The following is a 22977-nucleotide window of genomic DNA, read 5'->3' on the forward strand; positions in this document are numbered from 1 at the left end:
CCAGATGGAAGCCACTCCTCAGTAAAAGGTACATGACAGCCCACTTGGAGTTTGCCAAAAGGCACCTACCGATCAAATCAAATCAAATGTATTTATATAGCCCTTCTTACATCAGCCCTAGATCCTCTGGTCTGATGAAACCAAGATTGAACTATTTGGCCTGAATGCCAAGCGTCACGTCTAGAGGAAACCTGGCATCATCCTTACGGTGAAGCATGGTGGTGGCAACATCATGTTGTGGGGTATGTTTGTCAGCAGCAGGGACTGGGAGATTAGTCAGGATCGAGGCAAAGATTAATGGAGCAAAGTACGGAGCGATCCTTGATGAAAACCTTCTCCAGAGTGCTAAGAACCTCAAACTGGGGCGAAGGATTACCTTCCAACAGGACAACGACCTTGTTCATGTTGGGTTAAAAACTGAATGACCCACCTTGTCCATGTTGGGGTGAATACTGAATGACCCACCTTGTTCATGTTGGGGTGAGTACTGAATTACCCACCTTGTCCATGTTGGGGTGAATACTGAACGACCCACCTTGTTCATGTTGTGGTGAGTACTGAATGACCCACCTTGTCCATGTTGTGGTGAATACTGAATGACCCACCTTGTTCATGTTGTGGTGAATACTGAATGACCCACCTTGTACATGTTGTGGTGAATACTGAATGACCCACCTTGTTCATGTTGTGGTGAATACTGAATGACCCACCTTGTTCATGTTGGGTTTGATGCAGCGCACAAAGAAAGGGTTGGAGGCACTCAGAGTGTTCATCAAGGAATGGAGAGAGTCCTGCAGAAACACAACAACACATCTAGCTGGATACGGATCAGAAACATAACAACACATCTAGATACGGGATCAGAAACACAACAACACATCTAGATACGGGATCAGAAACACAACAACACATCTAGATACGGGATCATAAACACAACAACACATCTAGATACGGGATCAGAAACACAACAACACATCTAGATACGGGATCAGAAACACAACAACACATCTAGATACGGGATCAGAAACACAAGTCAAGACAATACCTATCATATAATAGACTACTCCAGGGGAAGTCAAGACAATACCTATCATATAATAGCCAAGAGGATTCCATCAGGCTGAATAGTAAAGGATAAAGGTTAATATAGCATGTGGGTGACTAGAGGTCATCCCTGAACTGAGAGCTGACGGTGGGTTAGGGTTAGAGGTCAGGGGTCATGAATAGTGGTCCTCACCCTGAACTGAGAGCTGACGGTGGGTTTGGGTTAGAGGTCAGGGGTCATGAATAGTGGTCCTCACCCTGAACTGAGAGCTGACGGTGGGTTAAGGGTCAGGGGTCATGAATAGTGGTCCTCACCCTGAACTGAGAGCTGACGATGGGTTAGGGGTCAGGGGTCAGGGGTCATGAATAGTGGTCCTCACCCTGAACTGAGAGCTGACGGTTGGTTAGGGGTTAGGGGTCATGAACAGTGGTCCTCACCCTGAACTGAGAGCTGACGGTGGGTTAGAGGTCAGGGGTCATGAACAGTGGTCCTCACCCTGAACTGAGAGCTGACGGTGGGTTAGAGGTCAGGGGTCATGAACAGTGGTCCTCACCCTGAACTGAGAGCTGACGATGGGTTAGGGGTCAGGGGTCATGAATAGTGGTCCTCACCCTGAACTGAGAGCTGACGGTGGGTTTGGGTTAGAGGTCAGGGGTCATGAATAGTGGTCCTCACCCTGAACTGAGAGCTGACGGTTGGTTAGGGGTCAGGGGTCATGAACAGTGGTCCTTACCCTGAACTGAGAGCTGACGGTGGGTTAGAGGTCAGGGGTCATGAACAGTGGTCCTCACCCTGAACTGAGAGCTGACGGTGGGTTAAGGGTCAGGGGTCATGAACAGTGGTCTTCACCCTGAACTGAGAGCTGACGGTGGGTTAGAGGTCAGGGGTCATGAACAGTGGTCCTCACCCTGAACTGAGAGCTGACGGTTGGTTAGGGGTCAGGGGTCATGAACAGTGGTCCTCACCCTGAACTGAGAGCTGACGGTGGGTTAGAGGTCAGGGGTCATGAACAGTGGTCCTCACCCTGAACTGAGAGCTGACGGTGGGTTAGGGTTAGAGGTCAGGGGTCATGAACAGTGAGCCTCACTCTGAACTGAGAGCTGACGGTGGGTTAGGGTTAGAGGTCAGGGGTCATGAACAGTGGTCCTCACCCTGAACTGAGAGCTGATGGTGGGTTAGGGTTAGAGGTCAGGGGTCATGAACAGTGAGCCTCACCCTGAACTGAGAGCTGACGGTGGGTTTGCGTCTGGCCGTCCCCATCTTCAGGGTCTCCTCTCCGTTCCTGCTTCCGACACGCTCAAACAGGTCATAGATGAAGTCAAGCCTGAAGGACATAAACCACAGTCCTTTACATTAAACAAACAAACTCGTCAAAGGAGGAACTATACGCACAATGTCAACTGCAGAGATTATTCAACTGTTGCAAACATTTTATGACCAGGGGAAAGGGGGAGACCTAGTCAGTTGTACAACTGAATGCCTTCAACTGAAGTGTCTTCCTCATTTAACCTGAATCAGAGAGGTACGGGGAGGGGGGGGGCTGCCTTAATCGACGTCCATGTCATCAGTACCCAGAGAGCGGTTGTTCTTGGGGACTGCCAGCTTGGGATTTGAACCAGTGACCTTTCGGTTACTGGCCCAATGCTCTTAGCCAGGGTTTCTCAAACTCAATCCTGGGCCCTCCCCTCCCCTTCGTGCAGATGTTGGTTTCTGTCCCAGCACTACACAGCTGATTCAAACAACCAAAGCTTGATGATGAGTTGGTTATTTGAAATCAGCTGTGTAGTTTTAGGGTACCCAGGGGTGGGGGAAACCCTGGTCTAGACTACCTGCTAACGATCATGGACATCGTGTATACCTGCTGTCTTTAAGCATGTTTAAGATGTCATCTCTGAAGGTGTCTCTGTTCTTCTGGAGGATCCCTCTGACGTCATACAGAACCTGGTCAAAATAAACAGGTAGAGGAGCAGACAGACCAGAGGCATGTCGCCGTACGTTCAGTTAGTACTGTACATTACATTAGCTGTACATGAAGAGAATGATAGCTAGTCTCCTAAAGTCTGTCAAAGCTGTGGCTGAGACTCACTGAGAGAGAAGGGATAGTGTGAACAATGCGGAGAGGACCTGGGGGCAGTGTTAATACTGTCACCTGTTGAGAGTTACTGAGCCCTGGTCTTAACAGGAGAAGATTCCTCACTAGAGTAATGAGGGCACAGAGGGATCAGGGGGGGCAGAGGGATCAGGGGGGGGGCAGTGTTAATACTGTCACCTGTTGAGAGTTACTGAGCCCTGGTCTTAACAGGAGAAGATTCCTCACTAGAGTACTGAGGGCACAGAGGGATCAGGGGGGGCAGAGGGATCAGGGGGGGGCAGTGTTAATACTGTCACCTGTTGAGAGTTACTGAGCCCTGGTCTTAACAGGAGAAGATTCCTCACTAGAGTAATGAGGGCACAGAGGGATCAAGGGGGGCAGTGTTAATACTGTCACCTGTTGAGAGTTACTGAGCCCTGGTCTTAACAGGAGAAGATTCTTCACTAGAGTAATGAGGGGACAGAGGGATCAGGGGGGGCAGAGGGATCAGGGGGGGGGAGAGGGAACAGGGGGGGGCAGAGGGAACAGGGGGGGCAGAGGGATCACTAATCTGGAATAAAGTCTCACTAATCTGGAATAAGGTCTCACTAGATCTGGAATAAGGTCTCACTAATCTGGAATAAGGTCTCACTATATCTGGAATAAGGTCTCACTAATCTGTAATAAGGTCTCACTATATCTGGAATAAGGTCTCACTATATCTGGAATAAGGTCTCACTAGATCTGGAATAAGGTCTCACTATATCTGGAATAAGGTCTCACTAGATCTGGAATAAGGTCTCACTAGATCTGGAATAAGGTCTCAATAATCTGGAATAAGGTCTCACTATATCTGGAATAAGGTATCACTATATCTGGAATAAGGTCTCACTAGATCTGGAATAAGGTCTCACTAGATCTGGAATAAGGTCTCACTATATCTGGAATAAGGTCTCACTATATCTGGAATAAGGTCTCACTATATCTGGAATAAGGTCTCACTATATCTGGAATAAGGTCTCAGCATTGTATTACTATATAAAGTAATCATTATAAAACAGTTAGACTAGATATGTTATAATTTATATTGAATATACTGAAGAATGTGACTCTCTCCTCTGAAGTAGAGGCCTTCCAGATAACAGAGGAGGCAGCAGGGGAGAGGGGTTCTAGGGAGAGGAGGGAGGGACCGGAATCATGGCTCCTACACTGAAGTAGGTGTCAATGAGCCAACCTCCTCTTCTCACCCTCGTCTCCCCCTCTCCGTGCCCTGGTCAATGAAAAGGAAAGAGAATGGGAGGAAAAGGGAGGAGGTGTCCTGGCTCTTTTGACTTCTGACTCATGATTGAACAGGTTATGATGCACCCTCCCCACCCCGACCCCCTAGACTCGTTAGGAGCCCTGTCTCTCTCTCTGGGCCTAGTGGTCTAGCTGTAAGGGTAGACACAGGAAAACCTGGCTCCCTGTAGAGGAAAGGCTGTGCAACCACTGCACCACAGCAGAACCTGAAACAGAGCTGCATTTCCTGACAAAATGTTAAAAAAATATAAAACTATTAGAAAGTCATTTCCCCAAATTTTAAACCCTTCAAAGTTTCAAAGACGAGAATAGGCTACCCGTCCTGTTGGGGGAGGACGCAGAGAGCTGTGGGTTGGCAGCGCACTACATTGCTGCCTGCCATAAGATGAGGGACAGTGTCTGACAGACCAATCAACCAGCACACATCCTCTATGTCATCGTTACTACCTCATCCATTGGATGGTTATTTTTACCCTTGATAATAGTTGTTACTAATTGTCTGGTTGACTATTTTGATTAGTAATATTTTAATTATGTTAATATTGTAAATGTATCACTAAATCTCCAAAGTACACTTTGACATTATGTACATTGTTACGTCATGCCAATAAAGTGAATTGAATTCAAAAGTGAGATTGTGAGAGAGAGCGAGACAGCGAGAGAGAAAGCGAGAGAGCGAGACAGAGAGAGAGAGAGCGAGACAGCGAGAGAGACAGCGAGAGAGACAGCGAGAGAGAAAGCGAGAGAGCGAGACAGAGAGACAGAGAGAGAGAGAGCGAGACAGAGAGAGACAGAGAGAGAGAAAGCGAGAGAGAGAGCGAGACAGAGAGAGAGAGAGACAGAGAGAGACAGAGAGAGAGAGAGGGAGACAGAGAGAGAGCGAGACAGAGAGCGAGACAGAGAGAGACAGAGAGAGAGAGAGCGAGACAGAGAGAGACAGAGAGAGAGAGAGCTAAACAGAGAGAGAGCGAGACAGAGAAAACGAGCGAGACAGAGAGAGAGAGAGAGAGAGAGCGAGACAGAGAGAGCGAGAGGGAGAGGGAGAGAGAGAGAGAGAGGGAGAGAAAGAGAGCGAGACAGAGAGAGCGAGAGGGAGAGAAATCAGATGCTCAACACGCTCTGCTCACACCTACTGTAATGGTCCAAGCCTTAAAAAAACTCAGGGCCATGCTAATTTGGTATAGATCAGACCTAACTCACTCTGTTAAATTAGTCAAAACAGGAACATTTTACATCTGACTAGAAATTCATAAGGACATTTTCTCAGTGAAAAATGTCCTCCTGTGTGCTACCTATATCCCCCCACTAGAATCCCCATACTTTAATGAAGACAGCTTCTCCATCCTGGATGGGGAAATCAATCATTTCCAGGTCCAGAGACATGTACTAGTCTGTGGTGACCTAAATGCCAGAACCGGACAAGAACCTGACACCCTCAGCACACAGGGGGACAAACACCTACCTGGAAGTGACAGCATTCCCTCCCCCATATGCCCCCCTAGGCATAACTACGACAACATAACCAACAAAAATGGGTCACAACTCCTGCAGCTCTGTCGCACGCTGGGTATGTACATAGTCAATAGGCTTCGAGGGGACTCCTATGGTAGGTACACCTATAGCTCATCTCTTGGCAGTAGTACTGTAGACTACATTAACACTAACCTCAACCCAGAGTCTCTCAGAGAGTTCACAGTCAGCCCACTGACACCTCTATCAGATCAAAGCAAAATCACAGTCTACTTGAACAGAGCAATTCTCAAATCATGAGGCATCAAAGCCAAAGGAACTCAATAATATTAAGAAATGCTATAGATGGAATGAAAGCAGTGTGGAAACAGTCTGCCAAAAACAATTAGGCAACAACAAATTCAATCCCTTTTAGACAACTTCCTGGACAAAACGTTCCACTGTAATAGTGAAGGTGTAAACTAGGCAGTAGAAAACCTAAACAGTATATTTGACCTCTCAGCTTCCCTATCAAATATAAACATTTCAAACAGACAACCTAAGAAAATTAACAACAATGACAAATGGTTTGATGAAGAATGCAAAAACCTAAAAAAGAAATTGAGATACCTGTCCAACCAAAAACATAGAGACCCAGACAACCTGAGTCTACGCCTTCACTATGGTGAATCACTAAAACAATACAGAAATACACTACGGAAAAAGAATGAACAGCATGTCAGAAATCAGCTCAATGTAATTGAAGAATCCATAGACTCTAACCACTTCTGGAAAAATTGGAAAACTCTAAACAAACAACACAAATAATTATCTATCCAAATTAGAGAGCTATGGATAAACCACTTCTCCAATCTTTTTGCCTCTATAACAAATAACAAACAGCAAAATGATCAAATACAAATCTTAGTACTTCCGGTGCCGACAGAGATGGCCGCCTCGCTTCGCGTTCCTAGGAAACTATGCAGTTTTTTGTTTTTTTTACGTGTTACTTTTTACATTGGCACCCCAGATCATCTTAGGTTTCATTACATACAGTTGAGAAGAACTACTGAATATAAGAGCAGCGTCAACTCACCATCAGTACGACCAAGAATATGACTTTCCCGGAGCGGATCCTGTGTTCTGCCTTTCACCCAGGACAATGGAATGGATCCCAGCCGGCGACCCAAAAAAACGACTTCGTAAAAGAGGCAAATGAAGCGGTCTTCTGGTCAGACTCCGGAGACGGGCACATTGCGCACCAATCCCTAGCATACTTCTCGCCAATGTCCAGTCTCTTGACAACAAGCTTGATGAAATCCGAGCAAGGGTAGCATTCCAGAGGGACATCAGAGACTGTAACGTTCTTTGCTTCACGGAAACATGGCTCACTCGAGAGACGCTAACGGAGTCGGTGCAGCCAGCGGGTTTCTCCACGCATCGCGCCAACAGAAACAAACATCTTTCTGGTAAGAAGAGGGGCGGGGGCGTATGCCTTATGCTTAACGAGACGTGGTGTGGTCACAACAACATACAGGAACTCAAGTCCTTCTGTTCACCTGATTTAGAATTCCTCACAATCAAATGTCGACCACATTATCTACCAAGAGAATTCTGTTTGATTATAATCACAGCTGTATATATTCCCCCCCAAGCAGACACATCGATGGCTCTGAACAAACTTTATTTGACTCTTTGCAAACTGGAAACCACATATCCTGAGGCTGCATTCATTGTAGCTGGGGATTTTAACAAGGCTAATCTGAAAACAAGACTCCCTAAATTGTATCAGCATATCGATTGCGCAACCAGGGCTGGTAAAACCTTGGATCATTGCTATTCTAACTTCCGCGACGCGTATAAGGCCCACCCCCGCCCTCCTTTCGGAAAAGCTGACCACGACTCCATTTTGTTGCTCCCTCCCTGCCTACAGACAGAAACTAAAACAAGAAGCTCCCGTGCTGAGGTCTGTTCAACGCTGGTCCGACCAATCTGATTCCACGCTCCAAGACTGCTTCCATCACGTGGACTGGGATATGTTCCGCACTGCGTCCAACAACAACATTGACAAATATGCTGATTCGGTGAGCGAGTTCATTAGAACGTGCATTGAAGATGTCGTTCCCATAGCAACGAACGATTAAAACATTCCCAAACCAGAAACCGTGGATTGATGGCAGCATTCGCGTGAAACTGAAAGCGCGAACCACTGCTTTTAACCAGGGCAAGGTGACCGGAAACATGACCGAATACAAACAGTGTAGCTATTCCCTCCGCAAGGCAATCAAACAAGCTAAGCGTCAGTATAGAGACAAAGTAGAGTCGCAATTCAACGGCTCAGACACAAGAGGTATGTGGCAGGGTCTACAGTCAATCACGGATTACAAAAAGAACACCAGCCCCGTCACGGACCAGGATGTCTTGCTCCCAGGCAGACTAAATAACTTTTTTGCCCGCTTTGGGGGCAAACTACCTGCCCTCCAGGACACCTACACCACCCGATGTCACAGGAAGGCCATAAAGATCATCAAGGACAACAACCACCCGATCCACTGCCTGTTCACCCCGCTATCATCCAGAAGGCGAGGTCAGTACAGGTGCATCAAAGCAGGGACCGAGAGACTGAAAAACAGCTTCTATCTCAAGGCCATCAGACTGTTAAACAGCCACCACTAACATTGAGTGGCTGATGCCAACATAGTGACTCAACTCCAGCCACTTTAATAATGGGAATTGATGGAAATTGATGTAAAATATATCACTAGCCACTTTAAACAATGCTACTTAATATAATGTTTGCATACCCTACATTATTCATCTCATATGTATATGTATATACTGTACTCTATATCATCTAATGTATCACTAGCCACTTTAAACTATGCCACTTTGTTTACATACCCTACATTACTCATCTCATATGTATATACCGTACTGCATCTTGCCTATGCCGTTCTGTACCATCACTCATTCATATATCTTTATGTACATATTCTTTATCCCTTTACACTTGTGTGTGTATAAGGTAGTAGTTTTGGAATTGTTAGGCAAGATTACTCGTTGGTTATTACTGCATTGTCGGAACTAGAAGCACAAGCATTTCGCTACAGGAATGACTATGGTAGAAACAGGACCTGTCACTGGGCAGGGCAGGGACTCAGGGAGAATGACTATGGTAGAAACAGGACCTGTCACTGGGCAGGGCAGGGCAGGGACTCAGGAGGAATGACTATGGTAGAAACAGGACCTGTCACTGGGCAGGGCAGGGCAGGGACTCAGGAGGAATGACTATGGTAGAAACAGGACCTGTCACTGGGCAGGGCAGGGCAGGGACTCAGGAGGAATGACTATGGTAGAAACAGGACCTGTCACTGGGCAGGGCAGTGACTCAGGGAGAATGACTATGGTAGAAACTGGACCTGTCACTGGGCAGGGCAGGGACTCAGGGAGAATGACTATGGTAGAAACAGGACCTGTCACTGGGCAGGGCAGGGACTCAGGAGGAATGACTATGGTAGAAACAGGACCTGTCACTGGGCAGGGCAGGCCAGGGACTCAGGAGGAATGACTATGGTAGAAACAGGACCTGTCACTGGGCAGGGCAGGGACTCAGGAGGAATGACTATGGTAGAAACAGGACCTGTCACTGGGCAGGGCAGGGCAGGGACTCAGGAGGAATGACTATGGTAGAAACAGGACCTGTCACTGGGCAGGGCAGGGCAGGGACTCAGGGAGAATGACTATGGTAGAAACAGGACCTGTCACTGGGCAGGGCAGGGACTCAGGAGGAATGACTATGGTAGAAACAGGACCTGTCACTGGGCAGGGCAGGGACTCAGGAGGAATGACTATGGTAGAAACAGGACCTGTCACTGGGCAGGGCAGGGACTCAGGAGGAATGACTATGGTAGAAACAGGACCTGTCACTGGGCAGGGCAGGGACTCAGGAGGAATGACTATGGTAGAAACAGGACCTGTCACAGGGCAGGGCAGGGACTCAGGAGGAATGACTATGGTAGAAACAGGACCTGTCACAGGGCAGGGCAGGGACTCAGGAGGAATGACTATGGTAGAAACAGGACCTGTCACTGGGCAGGGCAGGGCAGGGACTCAGGGAGAATGACTATGGTAGAAACAGGACCTGTCACTGGGCAGGGCAGGGCAGGGACTCAGGGAGAATGACTATGGTAGAAACAGGACCTGTCACTGGGCAGGGCAGGGACTCAGGAGGAATTACTATGGTAGAAACAGGACCTGTCACTGGGCAGGGCAGGGACTCAGGAGGAATTACTATGGTAGAAACAGGACCTGTCACTGGGCAGGGCAGGGCAGGGACTCAGGAGGAATGACTATGGTAGAAACAGGACCTGTCACTGGGCAGGGCAGGGCAGGGACTCAGGGAGAATGACTATGGTAGAAACAGGACCTGTCACTGGGCAGGGCAGGGACTCAGGAGGAATGACTATGGTAGAAACAGGACCTGTCACTGGGCAGGGCAGGGACTCAGGAGGAATGACTATGGTAGAAACAGGACCTGTCACTGGGCAGGGCAGGGCAGGGACTCAGGGAGAATGACTATGGTAGAAACAGGACCTGTCACTGGGCAGGGCAGGGACTCAGGAGGAATGACTATGGTAGAAACAGGACCTGTCACAGGGCAGGGCAGGGCAGGGACTCAGGGAGAATGACTATGGTAGAAACAAGACCTGTCACTGGGCAGGGCAGGGCAGGGACTCAGGAGGAATGACTATGGTAGAAACAGGACCTGTTACTGGGCAGGGCAGGGCAGGGACTCAGGAGGAATGACTATGGTAGAAACAGGACCTGTCACTGGGCAGGGCAGGGACTCAGGGAGAATGACTATGGTAGAAACAGGACCTGTCACTGGGCAGGGCAGGGCAGGGACTCAGGGAGAATGACTATGGTAGAAACAGGACCTGTCACTGGGCAGGGCAGGGACTCAGGAGGAATGACTATGGTAGAAACAGGACCTGTCACAGGGCAGGGCAGGGCAGGGACTCAGGGAGAATGACTATGGTAGAAACAAGACCTGTCACTGGGCAGGGCAGGGCAGGGACTCAGGAGGAATGACTATGGTAGAAACAGGACCTGTCACAGGGCAGGGCAGGGCAGGGACTCAGGGAGAATGACTATGGTAGAAACAAGACCTGTCACTGGGCAGGGCAGGGCAGGGACTCAGGAGGAATGACTATGGTAGAAACAGGACCTGTCACTGGGCAGGGCAGGGACTCAGGGAGAATGACTATGGTAGAAACAGGACCTGTCACAGGGCAGGGCAGGGCAGGGACTCAGGGAGAATGACTATGGTAGAAACAGGACCTGTCACTGGGCAGGGCAGGGCAGGGACTCAGGGAGAATGACTATGGTAGAAACAGGACCTGTCACTGGGCAGGGCAGGGCAGGGACTCAGGGAGAATGACTATGGTAGAAACAGGACCTGTCACTGGGCAGGGCAGGGACTCAGGAGGAATGACTATGGTAGAAACAGGACCTGTCACTGGGCAGGGCAGGGACTCAGGAGGAATGACTATGGTAGAAACAGGACCTGTCACTGGGCAGGGCAGGGCAGGGACTCAGGAGGAATGACTATGGTAGAAACAGGACCTGTCACTGGGCAGGGCAGGGACTCAGGAGGAATGACTATGGTAGAAACAGGACCTGTCACTGGGCAGGGCAGGGCAGGGACTCAGGAGGAATGACTATGGTAGAAACAGGACCTGTCACTAGGCAGGGCAGGGACTCAGGAGGAATGACTATGGTAGAAACAGGACCTGTCACTGGGCAGGGCAGGGCAGGGACTCAGGAGGAATGACTATGGTAGAAACAGGACCTGTTACTGGGCAGGGCAGGGACTCAGGGAGAATGACTATGGTAGAAACAGGACCTGTCACTGGGCAGGGCAGGGCAGGGACTCAGGAGGAATGACTATGGTAGAAACAGGACCTGTCACTGGGCAGGGCAGGGCAGGGACTCAGGAGGAATGACTATGGTAGAAACAGGACCTGTCACTGGGCATGGCAGGGCAGGGACTCAGGGAGAATGACTATGGTAGAAACAGGACCTGTCACTGGGCAGGGCAGGGACTCAGGAGGAATGACTATGGTAGAAACAGGACCTGTCACTGGGCAGGGCAGGGACTCAGGAGGAATGACTATGGTAGAAACAGGACCTGTCACTGGGCAGGGCAGGGCAGGGACTCAGGGAGAATGACTATGGTAGAAACAGGACCTGTCACAGGGCAGGCCAGGGACTCAGGGAGAATGACTATGGTAGAAACAGGACCTGTCACTGGGCAGGGCAGGGACTCAGGAGGAATGACTATGGTAGAAACAGCACCTGTCACTGGGCAGGGCAAGGCAGGGACTCAGGAGGAATGACTATGGTAGAAACAGGACCTGTCACTGGGCAGAGCAGGGCAGGGACTCAGGGAGAATGACTATGGTAGAAACAGGACCTGTCACTGGGCAGGGCAGGGACTCAGGAGGAATGACTATGGTAGAAACAGGACCTGTCACTGGGCAGGGCAGGGACTCAGGAGGAATGACTATGGTAGAAACAGGACCTGTCACTGGGCAGGGCAGGGCAGGGACTCAGGAGGAATGACTATGGTAGAAACAGGACCTGTCACTAGGCAGGGCAGGGACTCAGGAGGAATGACTATGGTAGAAACAGGACCTGTCACTGGGCAGGGCAGGGCAGGGACTCAGGAGGAATGACTATGGTAGAAACAGGACCTGTTACTGGGCAGGGCAGGGACTCAGGGAGAATGACTATGGTAGAAACAGGACCTGTCACTGGGCAGGGCAGGGCAGGGACTCAGGAGGAATGACTATGGTAGAAACAGGACCTGTCACTGGGCAGGGCAGGGCAGGGACTCAGGAGGAATGACTATGGTAGAAACAGGACCTGTCACTGGGCAGGGCAGGGACTCAGGAGGAATGACTATGGTAGAAACAGGACCTGTCACTGGGCAGGGCAGGGACTCAGGAGGAATGACTATGGTAGAAACAGGACCTGTCACTGGGCAGGGCAGGGCAGGGACTCAGGGAGAATGACTATGGTAGAAACAGGACCTGTCACAGGGCAGGCCAGGGACTCAGGGAGAATGACTATGGTAGAAACAGGACCTGTCACTGGGCAGGGCAGGGACTCAGGAGGAATGACTATGGTAGAAACAGCACCTGTCACTGGGCAGGGCAAGGCAGGGACTCAGGAGGAATGACTATGGTAGAAACAGGACCTGTCACTGGGCAGAGCAGGGCAGGGACTCAGGGAGAATGACTATGGTAGAAACAGGACCTGTCACTGGGCAGGGCAGGGACTCAGGAGGAATGACTATGGTAGAAACAGGACCTGTCACTGGGCAGGGCAGGGCAGGGACTCAGGAGGAATGACTATGGTAGAAACAGGACCTGTCACTAGGCAGGGCAGGGACTCAGGAGGAATGACTATGGTAGAAACAGGACCTGTCACTGGGCAGGGCAAGGCAGGGACTCAGGAGGAATGACTATGGTAGAAACAGGACCTGTCACTGGGCAGAGCAGGGCAGGGACTCAGGGAGAATGACTATGGTAGAAACAGGACCTGTCACTGGGCAGGGCAGGGACTCAGGAGGAATGACTATGGTAGAAACAGGACCTGTCACTGGGCAGGGCAGGGCAGGGACTCAGGAGGAATGACTATGGTAGAAACAGGACCTGTCACTAGGCAGGGCAGGGACTCAGGAGGAATGACTATGGTAGAAACAGGACCTGTCACTGGGCAGGGCAGGGCAGGGACTCAGGAGGAATGACTATGGTAGAAACAGGACCTGTCACTGGGCAGGGCAGGGACTCAGGGAGAATGACTATGGTAGAAACAGGACCTGTCACTGGGCAGGGCAGGGACTCAGGGAGAATGACTATGGTAGAAACAGGACCTGTCACTGGGCAGGGCAGGGACTCAGGAGGAATGACTATGGTAGAAACAGGACCTGTCACTGGGCAGGGCAGGGACTCAGGAGGAATGACTATGTTAGAAACAGGACCTGTTACTGGGCAGGGCAGGGCAGGGACTCAGGAGGAATGACTATGGTAGAAACAGGACCTGTCACTGGGCAGGGCAGGGACTCAGGGAGAATGACTATGGTAGAAACAGGACCTGTCACTGGGCAGGGCAGGGACTCAGGAGGAATTACTATGGTAGAAACAGGACCTGTCACTGGGCAGGGCAGGGACTCAGGAGGAATGACTATGGTAGAAACAGGACCTGTCACTGGGCAGGGCAGGGCAGGGACTCAGGGAGAATGACTATGGTAGAAACAGGACCTGTCACTGGGCAGCGCAGGGCAGGGACTCAGGGAGAATGACTATGGTAGAAACAGGACCTGTCACTGGGCAGGGCAGGGACTCAGGAGGAATGACTATGGTAGAAACAGGACCTGTCACTGGGCAGGGCAGGGACTCAGGAGGAATGACTATGGTAGAAACAGGACCTGTCACTAGGCAGGGCAGGGACTCAGGAGGAATGACTATGGTAGAAACAGGACCTGTCACTGGGCAGGGCAGGGCAGGGACTCAGGAGGAATGACTATGGTAGAAACAGGACCTGTTACTGGGCAGGGCAGGGACTCAGGGAGAATGACTATGGTAGAAACAGGACCTGTCACTGGGCAGGGCAGGGCAGGGACTCAGGAGGAATGACTATGGTAGAAACAGGACCTGTCACTGGGCAGGGCAGGGCAGGGACTCAGGAGGAATGACTATGGTAGAAACAGGACCTGTCACTGGGCATGGCAGGGCAGGGACTCAGGGAGAATGACTATGGTAGAAACAGGACCTGTCACTGGGCAGGGCAGGGACTCAGGAGGAATGACTATGGTAGAAACAGGACCTGTCACTGGGCAGGGCAGGGACTCAGGAGGAATGACTATGGTAGAAACAGGACCTGTCACTGGGCAGGGCAGGGCAGGGACTCAGGGAGAATGACTATGGTAGAAACAGGACCTGTCACAGGGCAGGCCAGGGACTCAGGGAGAATGACTATGGTAGAAACAGGACCTGTCACTGGGCAGGGCAGGGACTCAGGAGGAATGACTATGGTAGAAACAGCACCTGTCACTGGGCAGGGCAGGGCAGGGACTCAGGAGGAATGACTATGGTAGAAACAGGACCTGTCACTGGGCAGAGCAGGGCAGGGACTCAGGGAGAATGACTATGGTAGAAACAGGACCTGTCACTGGGCAGGGCAGGGACTCAGGAGGAATGACTATGGTAGAAACAGGACCTGTCACTGGGCAGGGCAGGGACTCAGGAGGAATGACTATGGTAGAAACAGGACCTGTCACTGGGCAGGGCAGGGCAGGGACTCAGGAGGAATGACTATGGTAGAAACAGGACCTGTCACTAGGCAGGGCAGGGACTCAGGAGGAATGACTATGGTAGAAACAGGACCTGTCACTGGGCAGGGCAGGGCAGGGACTCAGGAGGAATGACTATGGTAGAAACAGGACCTGTCACTGGGCAGGGCAGGGACTCAGGGAGAATGACTATGGTAGAAACAGGACCTGTCACTGGGCAGGGCAGGGACTCAGGGAGAATGACTATGGTAGAAACAGGACCTGTCACTGGGCAGGGCAGGGACTCAGGAGGAATGACTATGGTAGAAACAGGACCTGTCACTGGGCAGGGCAGGGACTCAGGAGGAATGACTATGGTAGAAACAGGACCTGTTACTGGGCAGGGCAGGGCAGGGACTCAGGAGGAATGACTATGGTAGAAACAGGACCTGTCACTGGGCAGGGCAGGGACTCAGGGAGAATGACTATGGTAGAAACAGGACCTGTCACTGGGCAGGGCAGGGACTCAGGAGGAATTACTATGGTAGAAACAGGACCTGTCACTGGGCAGGGCAGGGACTCAGGAGGAATGACTATGGTAGAAACAGGACCTGTCACTGGGCAGGGCAGGGCAGGGACTCAGGGAGAATGACTATGGTAGAAACAGGACCTGTCACTGGGCAGGGCAGGGACTCAGGGAGAATGACTATGGTAGAAACAGGACCTGTCACTGGGCAGGGCAGGGACTCAGGAGGAATGACTATGGTAGAAACAGGACCTGTCACTGGGCAGGGCAGGGCAGGGACTCAGGAGGAATGACTATGGTAGAAACAGGACCTGTCACTGGGCAGGGCAGGGACTCAGGAGGAATGACTATGGTAGAAACAGGACCTGTCACTGGGCAGGGCAGGGACTCAGGGAGAATGACTATGGTAGAAACAGGACCTGTCACTGGGCAGGGCAGGGCAGGGACTCAGGAGGAATGACTATGGTAGAAACAGGACCTGTCACTGGGCATGGCAGGGCAGGGACTCAGGGAGAATGACTATGGTAGAAACAGGACCTGTCACTGGGCAGGGCAGGGACTCAGGAGGAATGACTATGGTAGAAACAGGACCTGTCACTGGGCAGGGCAGGGCAGGGACTCAGGGAGGAATGACTATGGTAGAAACAGGACCTGTCACTGGGCCAGATCAAAAAGGGTAATACCCACAAATATGGTTGAAACTCAACAAAGGACCTTAGTGACAATGATTCATACATAGATGCAGCTTCTCCTTCAGATTCATCTATGATGAGTTCCAGAAACCAACCAGTTTCAAGCTGAAGGCAATGTGCTTTTGCAGATGGATGTGGAGATATTAAAGCTAGAACAGGTTCTGAACCTGAATGTGTTACCCTGAGGGTAATAGACATACAGTTGGTCAGAAGTTTACATACATCTTAGCCAAATACATTTAAACTCTGTTTTTTTTCCCCGTTTTACAATTCCTGATATTTAATCCTCATAACAATTCCCTATCTTAGGTCACTTTATTTTAAGAATGTAAAATGTCAGAATAATAGTAGAGAGAATGATGCATTTCAGCTTTTATTTCTTTCATCGCATTCCCAGTGGGTCAGAAGTTTACAGACACTCAACTAGTATTTGGTAGCATTGCCTTTAAATTGTTTAACTTGGGTCAAACGTTTCAGGTAGCCTTCCACAAGCTTCCCACAATAAGTTGGGTGAATTTTGGCCCATTCCTCCTGACAGAGCTGGTGTAACTGAGTCAGGTTTGTAGGCCTCCTTGCTCGCACACACTTTTTCAGTTCTGCCCACACATTTTCTATAGGATTGAGGTCAGGGCTTTGTGATGGCCACTCCAATACCTTGACCTTGTTGTCCTTTAGCCATTTTGCCACAACTTTGGAAGTACGCTTGGGGTCATTGTCCATTTGGAAGACCCATCTGCGACCAAGCTTTAACTTCCTGACTAATGTCTTGAGATGTTGCTTCAATATATCCACATAATTTCCCCACCTCATGATGCCATCTATTTTGTGAAGTGCACCAGTCCCTCCTGCAACAAAGCAGTCCCACAACATGATGCTGCCACCCCCACAACATGATGCTGCCACCCCCACAACATGATGCTGCTACCCCCACAACATGATGCTTCTACCCCCACAACATGATGCTGCTACCCCCACAACATGATGCTGCCACCCCCACAACATGATGCTGCCACCCCCACAACATGATGCTGCCAACCCCGTGCATCACGGTTGGGATGGTGTTCTTCGGCTTGCAAGCCTCCCCCTTTTTCCTCCAAAAATAACGATGGTCATTATGGCCAAACAGTTCTATTTCTGTTTCATCAGACGAGAGGACATTTCTCCAAAAAGTACGATCTTTGTCCCCATGTGAAGTTGCAAACCGTAGTCTGGCTTTTAAATGATGGATTTGGAGCAGTGGCTTCTTCCTTGCTGAGCGGACTTTCAGGTTATGTCGATATAGGACTCGTTTTACTGTGGATATAGATACTTTTGTACCCGTTTCCTCCAGCATCTTCACAAGGTCCTTTGCTGTTGTTCTGGGATTGATTTGCACTTTACCAGAGGCTTCTCTTCTATCCTGCTGATAGAGTGTATAACCCGCCAGCTGTATGTTTTTAATGTCGTCGTTCAGCCACAACTCGGTGAAACAAACGACTTTAAAGTTTTTACTGTCTCGTTGGTAGGATATACGTGCTTTTAGTTTGTCCCATTTATTTTCCAGCGATTGTACATTGGCTAACAGTACGGATGGCAAAGCCAATCTCTTTCCGCAAAATCTCTTACTCCTGCGAATGACGGGATGAGGGCATGTTCGGGTGTCTGGATTCTTAGTCCAATTCAAGGTGAGTAATCGCTGTTCTGATGACCAGAAGCTCTTCTCGGTCATAAGAGATGGTAGCAGCAACATTATGTACAAAATAACTTTACAAACAATGTGAAAAAACAAACAAAATAGCACGGTTGGTTGAGAGCCAATAAAATGGCAGCCATCCTCTCCGACGCCATTACAGTCAAGGTATATGATTGCCTGAGGGACATCCCATGACCATTATTCCCTGAAGTATTTCCATTGTATATAACATGTAAACTTGATGTTTTTATTTATTTGCCTTTCTTTTTGTAATTGTTTTACTATTTAATTAAACGTATCGCCTGAAGATTCCACAATACAACAGCAGGAGTGTCCTGTACCCATGTTTATATGTACTGCTATTAGTACTACTGAAATGAAGTGGATTTCATTATCCTCATTGTATTGTACTTTATTTCCTGAAATACTGTACCACTATACTGCTTTGGAAGTATCTACAAATTGTATTTCATGCCAATAAAGCAATTCAAATTTGAATTTGAGAGAAGGAGAGAGAGAGAGAAAGAGAGAGAGAGACCTTCTCAAGTGCTCAGCTCCTTGAGGGTAATTTACCTCTCCAGCATAGTGCTTGATGCCAAACTGGTGATCTGTCACTCTGGGCTTCATGTAGTAGTGGTTAGTCTGGAGAGAGAAAGAGACACAGCAGGTTATAATATATATAGAGAGAGGATTCCATGTGAGATGGGTGGGGGGCTTCATGTAGTACTAGTTAGTCTGGAGAGAGACAGAGACACAACAGGTTATAATATATATATAGAGAGGATTCCATGGGAGATGGGTGGGGGGCTTCATGTAGTACTGGTTAGTCTGGAGAGAGACAGAGACACAACAGGTTATAATATATATATAGAAAGGATTCCATGGGAGATGGGTGGGGGGCTTCATGTAGTACTGGTTAGTCTGGAGAGAGACAGAGACACAGTAGGTTATAATATATATAGAGAGATGGGTGGGGGGCTTCATGTAGTACTGGTTAGTCTGGAGAGAGACAGAGACACAGCAGGTTATAATATATATAGAGAGAGATGGGTGGGGGGCTTCATGTAGTACTGGTTAGTCTGGAGAGAGACAGAGACAGTCAGAGACACCAACATTACACTGGACACTCGGTAGGGAACTACATGTTCAGAACTCATCAGCTGATTTGAGCAGACGGAGCTGACTTAGGCTAATGCAATGAGTAATGTTGTGACCATTGTATCTGAAAGAGTGCCGAAGCCACACACAGAAACTGTAACAAAATAAAAAGATCCAATCTGTAGTAGGAGGCATGGAGGTCAGTTCAGTTGTGGTTTTCTGTTGTGCATTTCTTCAGTTTCCACTGGCCTGTCTGGACTGAAAGGACAGAGAGCTGAGAGGGAAGGGAGGGCTAAGAGGGAAGAGAGGACTGAGAGGGAAGAGAGGACTGAGAGGGAAGAGAGGGAAGAGAGGGAAGTGAGGGAAGAGAGGACTGAGAGAGAAGAGAGGACTGAGAGAACTGAGAGGGAAGAGAGGACTGAGAAGGCTGAGAGGGAAGAGAGGACTGAGAGGGAAGAGATGACTGAGAGGGAAGAGAGGACTGAGAGGGAAGAGAGGGAAGAGAGGACTGAGAGGGAAGAGAGGGAAGTGAGGGAAGAGAGAGAAGAGAGGACTGAGAGAGAAGAGAGGACTGAGAGGGAAGAGAGGACTGAGAAGGCTGAGAGGGAAGAGAGGACTGAGAGGGAAGAGAGGGAAGAGAGGACTGAGAAGGCTGAGAGGGAAGTGAGGGAAGAGAGAGAAGAGAGGACTGAGAGAGAAGAGAGGACTGAGAGGGAAGAGAGGGAAGAGAGGACTGAGAGGGAAGTGAGGGAAGAGAGAGAAGAGAGGACTGAGAGAGAAGAGAGGACTGAGAGGGAAGAGAGGGAAGAGAGGACTGAGAGGGAAGAGGGAAGTGAGGGAAGAGAGAGAAGAGAGGACTGAGAGAGAAGAGAGGACTGAGAGGGAAGAGAGGGAAGTGAGGGAAGAGAGAGAAGAGAGGACTGAGAGAGAAGAGAGGACTGAGAGGGCTGAGAGGGAAGAGAGGACTGAGAGGGAAGAGAGGGAAGTGAGGGAAGAGAGAGAAGAGAGGACTGAGAGGGCTGAGAGGGAAGAGAGGGAAGAGAGGACTGAGAGGGAAGAGAGGGAAGTGGGGGAAGAGAGAGAAGAGAGGACTGAGAGGGCTGAGAGGGAAGAGAGGACTGAGAGGGAAGAGAGGACTGAGAGGGCTGAGAGGGAAGAGAGGGAAGAGAGGACTGAGAAGGCTGAGAGGGAAGAGAGGACTGAGAGGGAAGAGAGGGAAGAGAGGACTGAGAAGGCTGAGAGGGAAGTGAGGGAAGAGAGAGAAGAGAGGACTGAGAAGGCTGAGAGGGAAGTGAGGGAAGAGAGATAAGAGAGGACTGAGAAGGCTGAGAGAGAAGTGAGGGCTGAGAGGGCAGAGAGGACTGAGAAGGCTGAGAGAGAAGTGAGGGCTGAGAGGGAAGAGGGAAGAGAGGACTGAGAAGGCTGAGAGGGAAGAGAGGGAAGAGAGAGAAGAGAGGACTGAGAAGGCTGAGAGGGAAGAGAGGGCTGAGAGGGAAGAGAGGGAAGAGAGGACTGAGAAGGCTGAGAGGGAATAGAGGGCTGAGAGGGCAGAGAGGGAAGAGAGGGCTGAGAGGTCTGAGAGGGAAGAGAGGACTGAGAGGGAAGAGAGGACTGAGAGGTCTGAGAGGTCTGAGAGGACTGAAATGGCTGAGAGATCTGAGAGGACTGAGAGGGAAGAGAGGACTGAGAGGACTGAGAGGTGAGCGAGAACTGAGAGAGCTGAGAGGGAAGAGAGGACTGAGAGGGAAGAGATGTCTGAAAGGGGTGAGAGGGAAGAGAGGACTGAGAGGGAAGAGAGGTTTGAGAGGACTGAGAGGACTGAAATGGCTGAGAGGGAAGAGAGGTCTGAGAGGGAAGAGAGGGCTGAGAGGTCTGAGAGGACTGAGAGGGCTGAGAGGGAAGAGAGGTCTGAGATGTCTGAGAGGGAAGAGAGGGCTGAGAGGTCTGAGAGGACTGAGAGGGAAGAGAGGACTGAGAGGACTGAGAGGGCAGAGAGGACTAAGAGGACAGAGAGGACTGAGATGACAGAGAGGAAAGAGAGGACTGAGAGGACAGATGACTTAGAGGACTGAGAGGACTAAGGGTGCTGAGATGACAGAGAGGACTGAGAGGGCTGAGAGGACTGAGAGGACAGAGAGGACAGAGAGGGCTGAGAGGACAGAGAGGACTGAGAGGACAGAGAGGACTGTGAGGACAGAAAGGACAGAGAGGACTGAGGGGGCTGAGATGACAGAGAGGACTGAGGGGGCTGAGATGACAGAGAGGACTGAGGGGGCTGAGATGACAGAGAGGACTGAGGGGGCTGAGATGACAGAGAGGACTGAGAAGACAGAGAGGACTGAGAGGACAGAGAGGACTGAGAGGACAGAGGGGACAGAGAAGACAGAGAGGACAGAGAGGACTGAGAGGACAGAGAGGACAGAGGGGACTGAGAGGACAGAGTTACTGCACTGATCTGCTCTACACCGAAGACATTATTCAGCCTGGGTCTGAGGAGAGTTTACAGTTTTTTACAATCACCTTGGCACTAATTTTAGAACATTGATGTAATTTTTCAAAACTCTAGACACAAAACTCACAACCGATGATCAAAATGCACATTTTTGAAAACTCTTAACACTTTTTCCAATTGCTTGGATACAATACACATAAAGCTAAGATCATTTGTTCATTGAACTAAACAGAACTGCCGCTGACTGAATGTGTTCTGTTAATCGCACCATTCTCTGTAAACAACTAAAGCTCTCTGCTCTATATATTGAGTTGCAGGCAGCCACATGATTCGCTGTTGGAAAGAACAGGCTATTGGCATTAACACGCAGGTGTACCTAATAAAGTGGCCGGTGAGTGTATGAATGCAGGTACTTGTAATTGCTTTTCCAATACTGCCGACTCGTTACTGATGATTGATTTCACCTTGGGGTACGACTATGTAGTGAAATGAGTGGTATCCACCTACAACAACATAGCGTTAACATGGAGCCGGCAGGTGATCCAGGTCACAATAGAGGTCAAGCAGTGGGAGGAGGAAGACGAGGAAGATGTGGTGACCAAAGGAATGGCAGGGGACGAGCACCCCTTCTGAGAGGTGGTCGTGGGCCTCGTTGGAGAGGTGTGGGGGAACGTGGTAGAGGACAAGACCACGGACCAAGCACCCCTTCTGAGAGGTGGTCGTGGGCCTCGTTGGAGAGGTGTGGGGGAACGTGGTAGAGGACAAGACCACGGACCAAGCACCCCTTCTGAGAGGTGGTCGTGGGCCTTGTTGGAGAGGTGTGGTAGAGGACAAGACCACGGACCAAGACAACGGAAGCAACAGCTAAGAGTGTCCAATGAAACCCAAGCAAGAGCTGTAGACCATGTCGTAAATCATGGCAAGACAATTACTGAGGCAGCTACAATGATTCAACCAAACCTCAGAAGATCAACCGTGGCTTCAATTATCAGAACTTTCCACAATGAGAACCGGTAAGTCTTCAGCATGCGCTAAACATCAGGCTACTCTCAACTGTCAAGTGACTGTATACTGCATGGCAATGTGTACCACAGAGTAGGTGATGTGACTAAATGTGTTCTTTGTGTCATTTTCCCAGCAGAATTGAGACTAGGCCAAATAGGGGAGGCAGAGGCAAAATTATGACTTACCAACAAGAGTGTGCTGTGGTCTATTTGGTTCGGGACAGAAATTATATTTGCTTTTCAGAAATTCGGCAACACATCTTGGACAATGACGACATGTTCAACAATGTGGAAGCCATGAGTTTGTCGACTATTGCGCGGATGCTGAAAAG

General features: G+C 49.8%; 1 protein-coding gene across 1 annotated transcript in view; it reads right to left on the minus strand.

Annotated features, from left to right (window-relative positions):
* The window catches only part of LOC110516739 (unconventional myosin-X), a 254271-nt gene that overhangs the window by 71716 nt on the left and 159578 nt on the right, over window positions 1-22977 (minus strand). Inside the window, exons 15-18 of the mRNA XM_090230756.1 lie at window positions 18665-18733; window positions 2904-2986; window positions 2261-2369; window positions 711-791 (exon numbers count right to left, since the gene is read on the minus strand). Of these exons, the coding sequence (XP_090086882.1) occupies window positions 711-791; window positions 2261-2369; window positions 2904-2986; window positions 18665-18733 (342 nt within the window). The remainder of the gene's footprint in view (window positions 1-710; window positions 792-2260; window positions 2370-2903; window positions 2987-18664; window positions 18734-22977) is intronic.

This window comes from Oncorhynchus mykiss, chromosome 3, assembly GCF_057628025.1.
Source record: "Oncorhynchus mykiss isolate SJ-2025 chromosome 3, ASM5762802v1, whole genome shotgun sequence".
In the NCBI taxonomy this organism is placed as follows: Eukaryota; Metazoa; Chordata; class Actinopteri; order Salmoniformes; family Salmonidae; genus Oncorhynchus; species Oncorhynchus mykiss.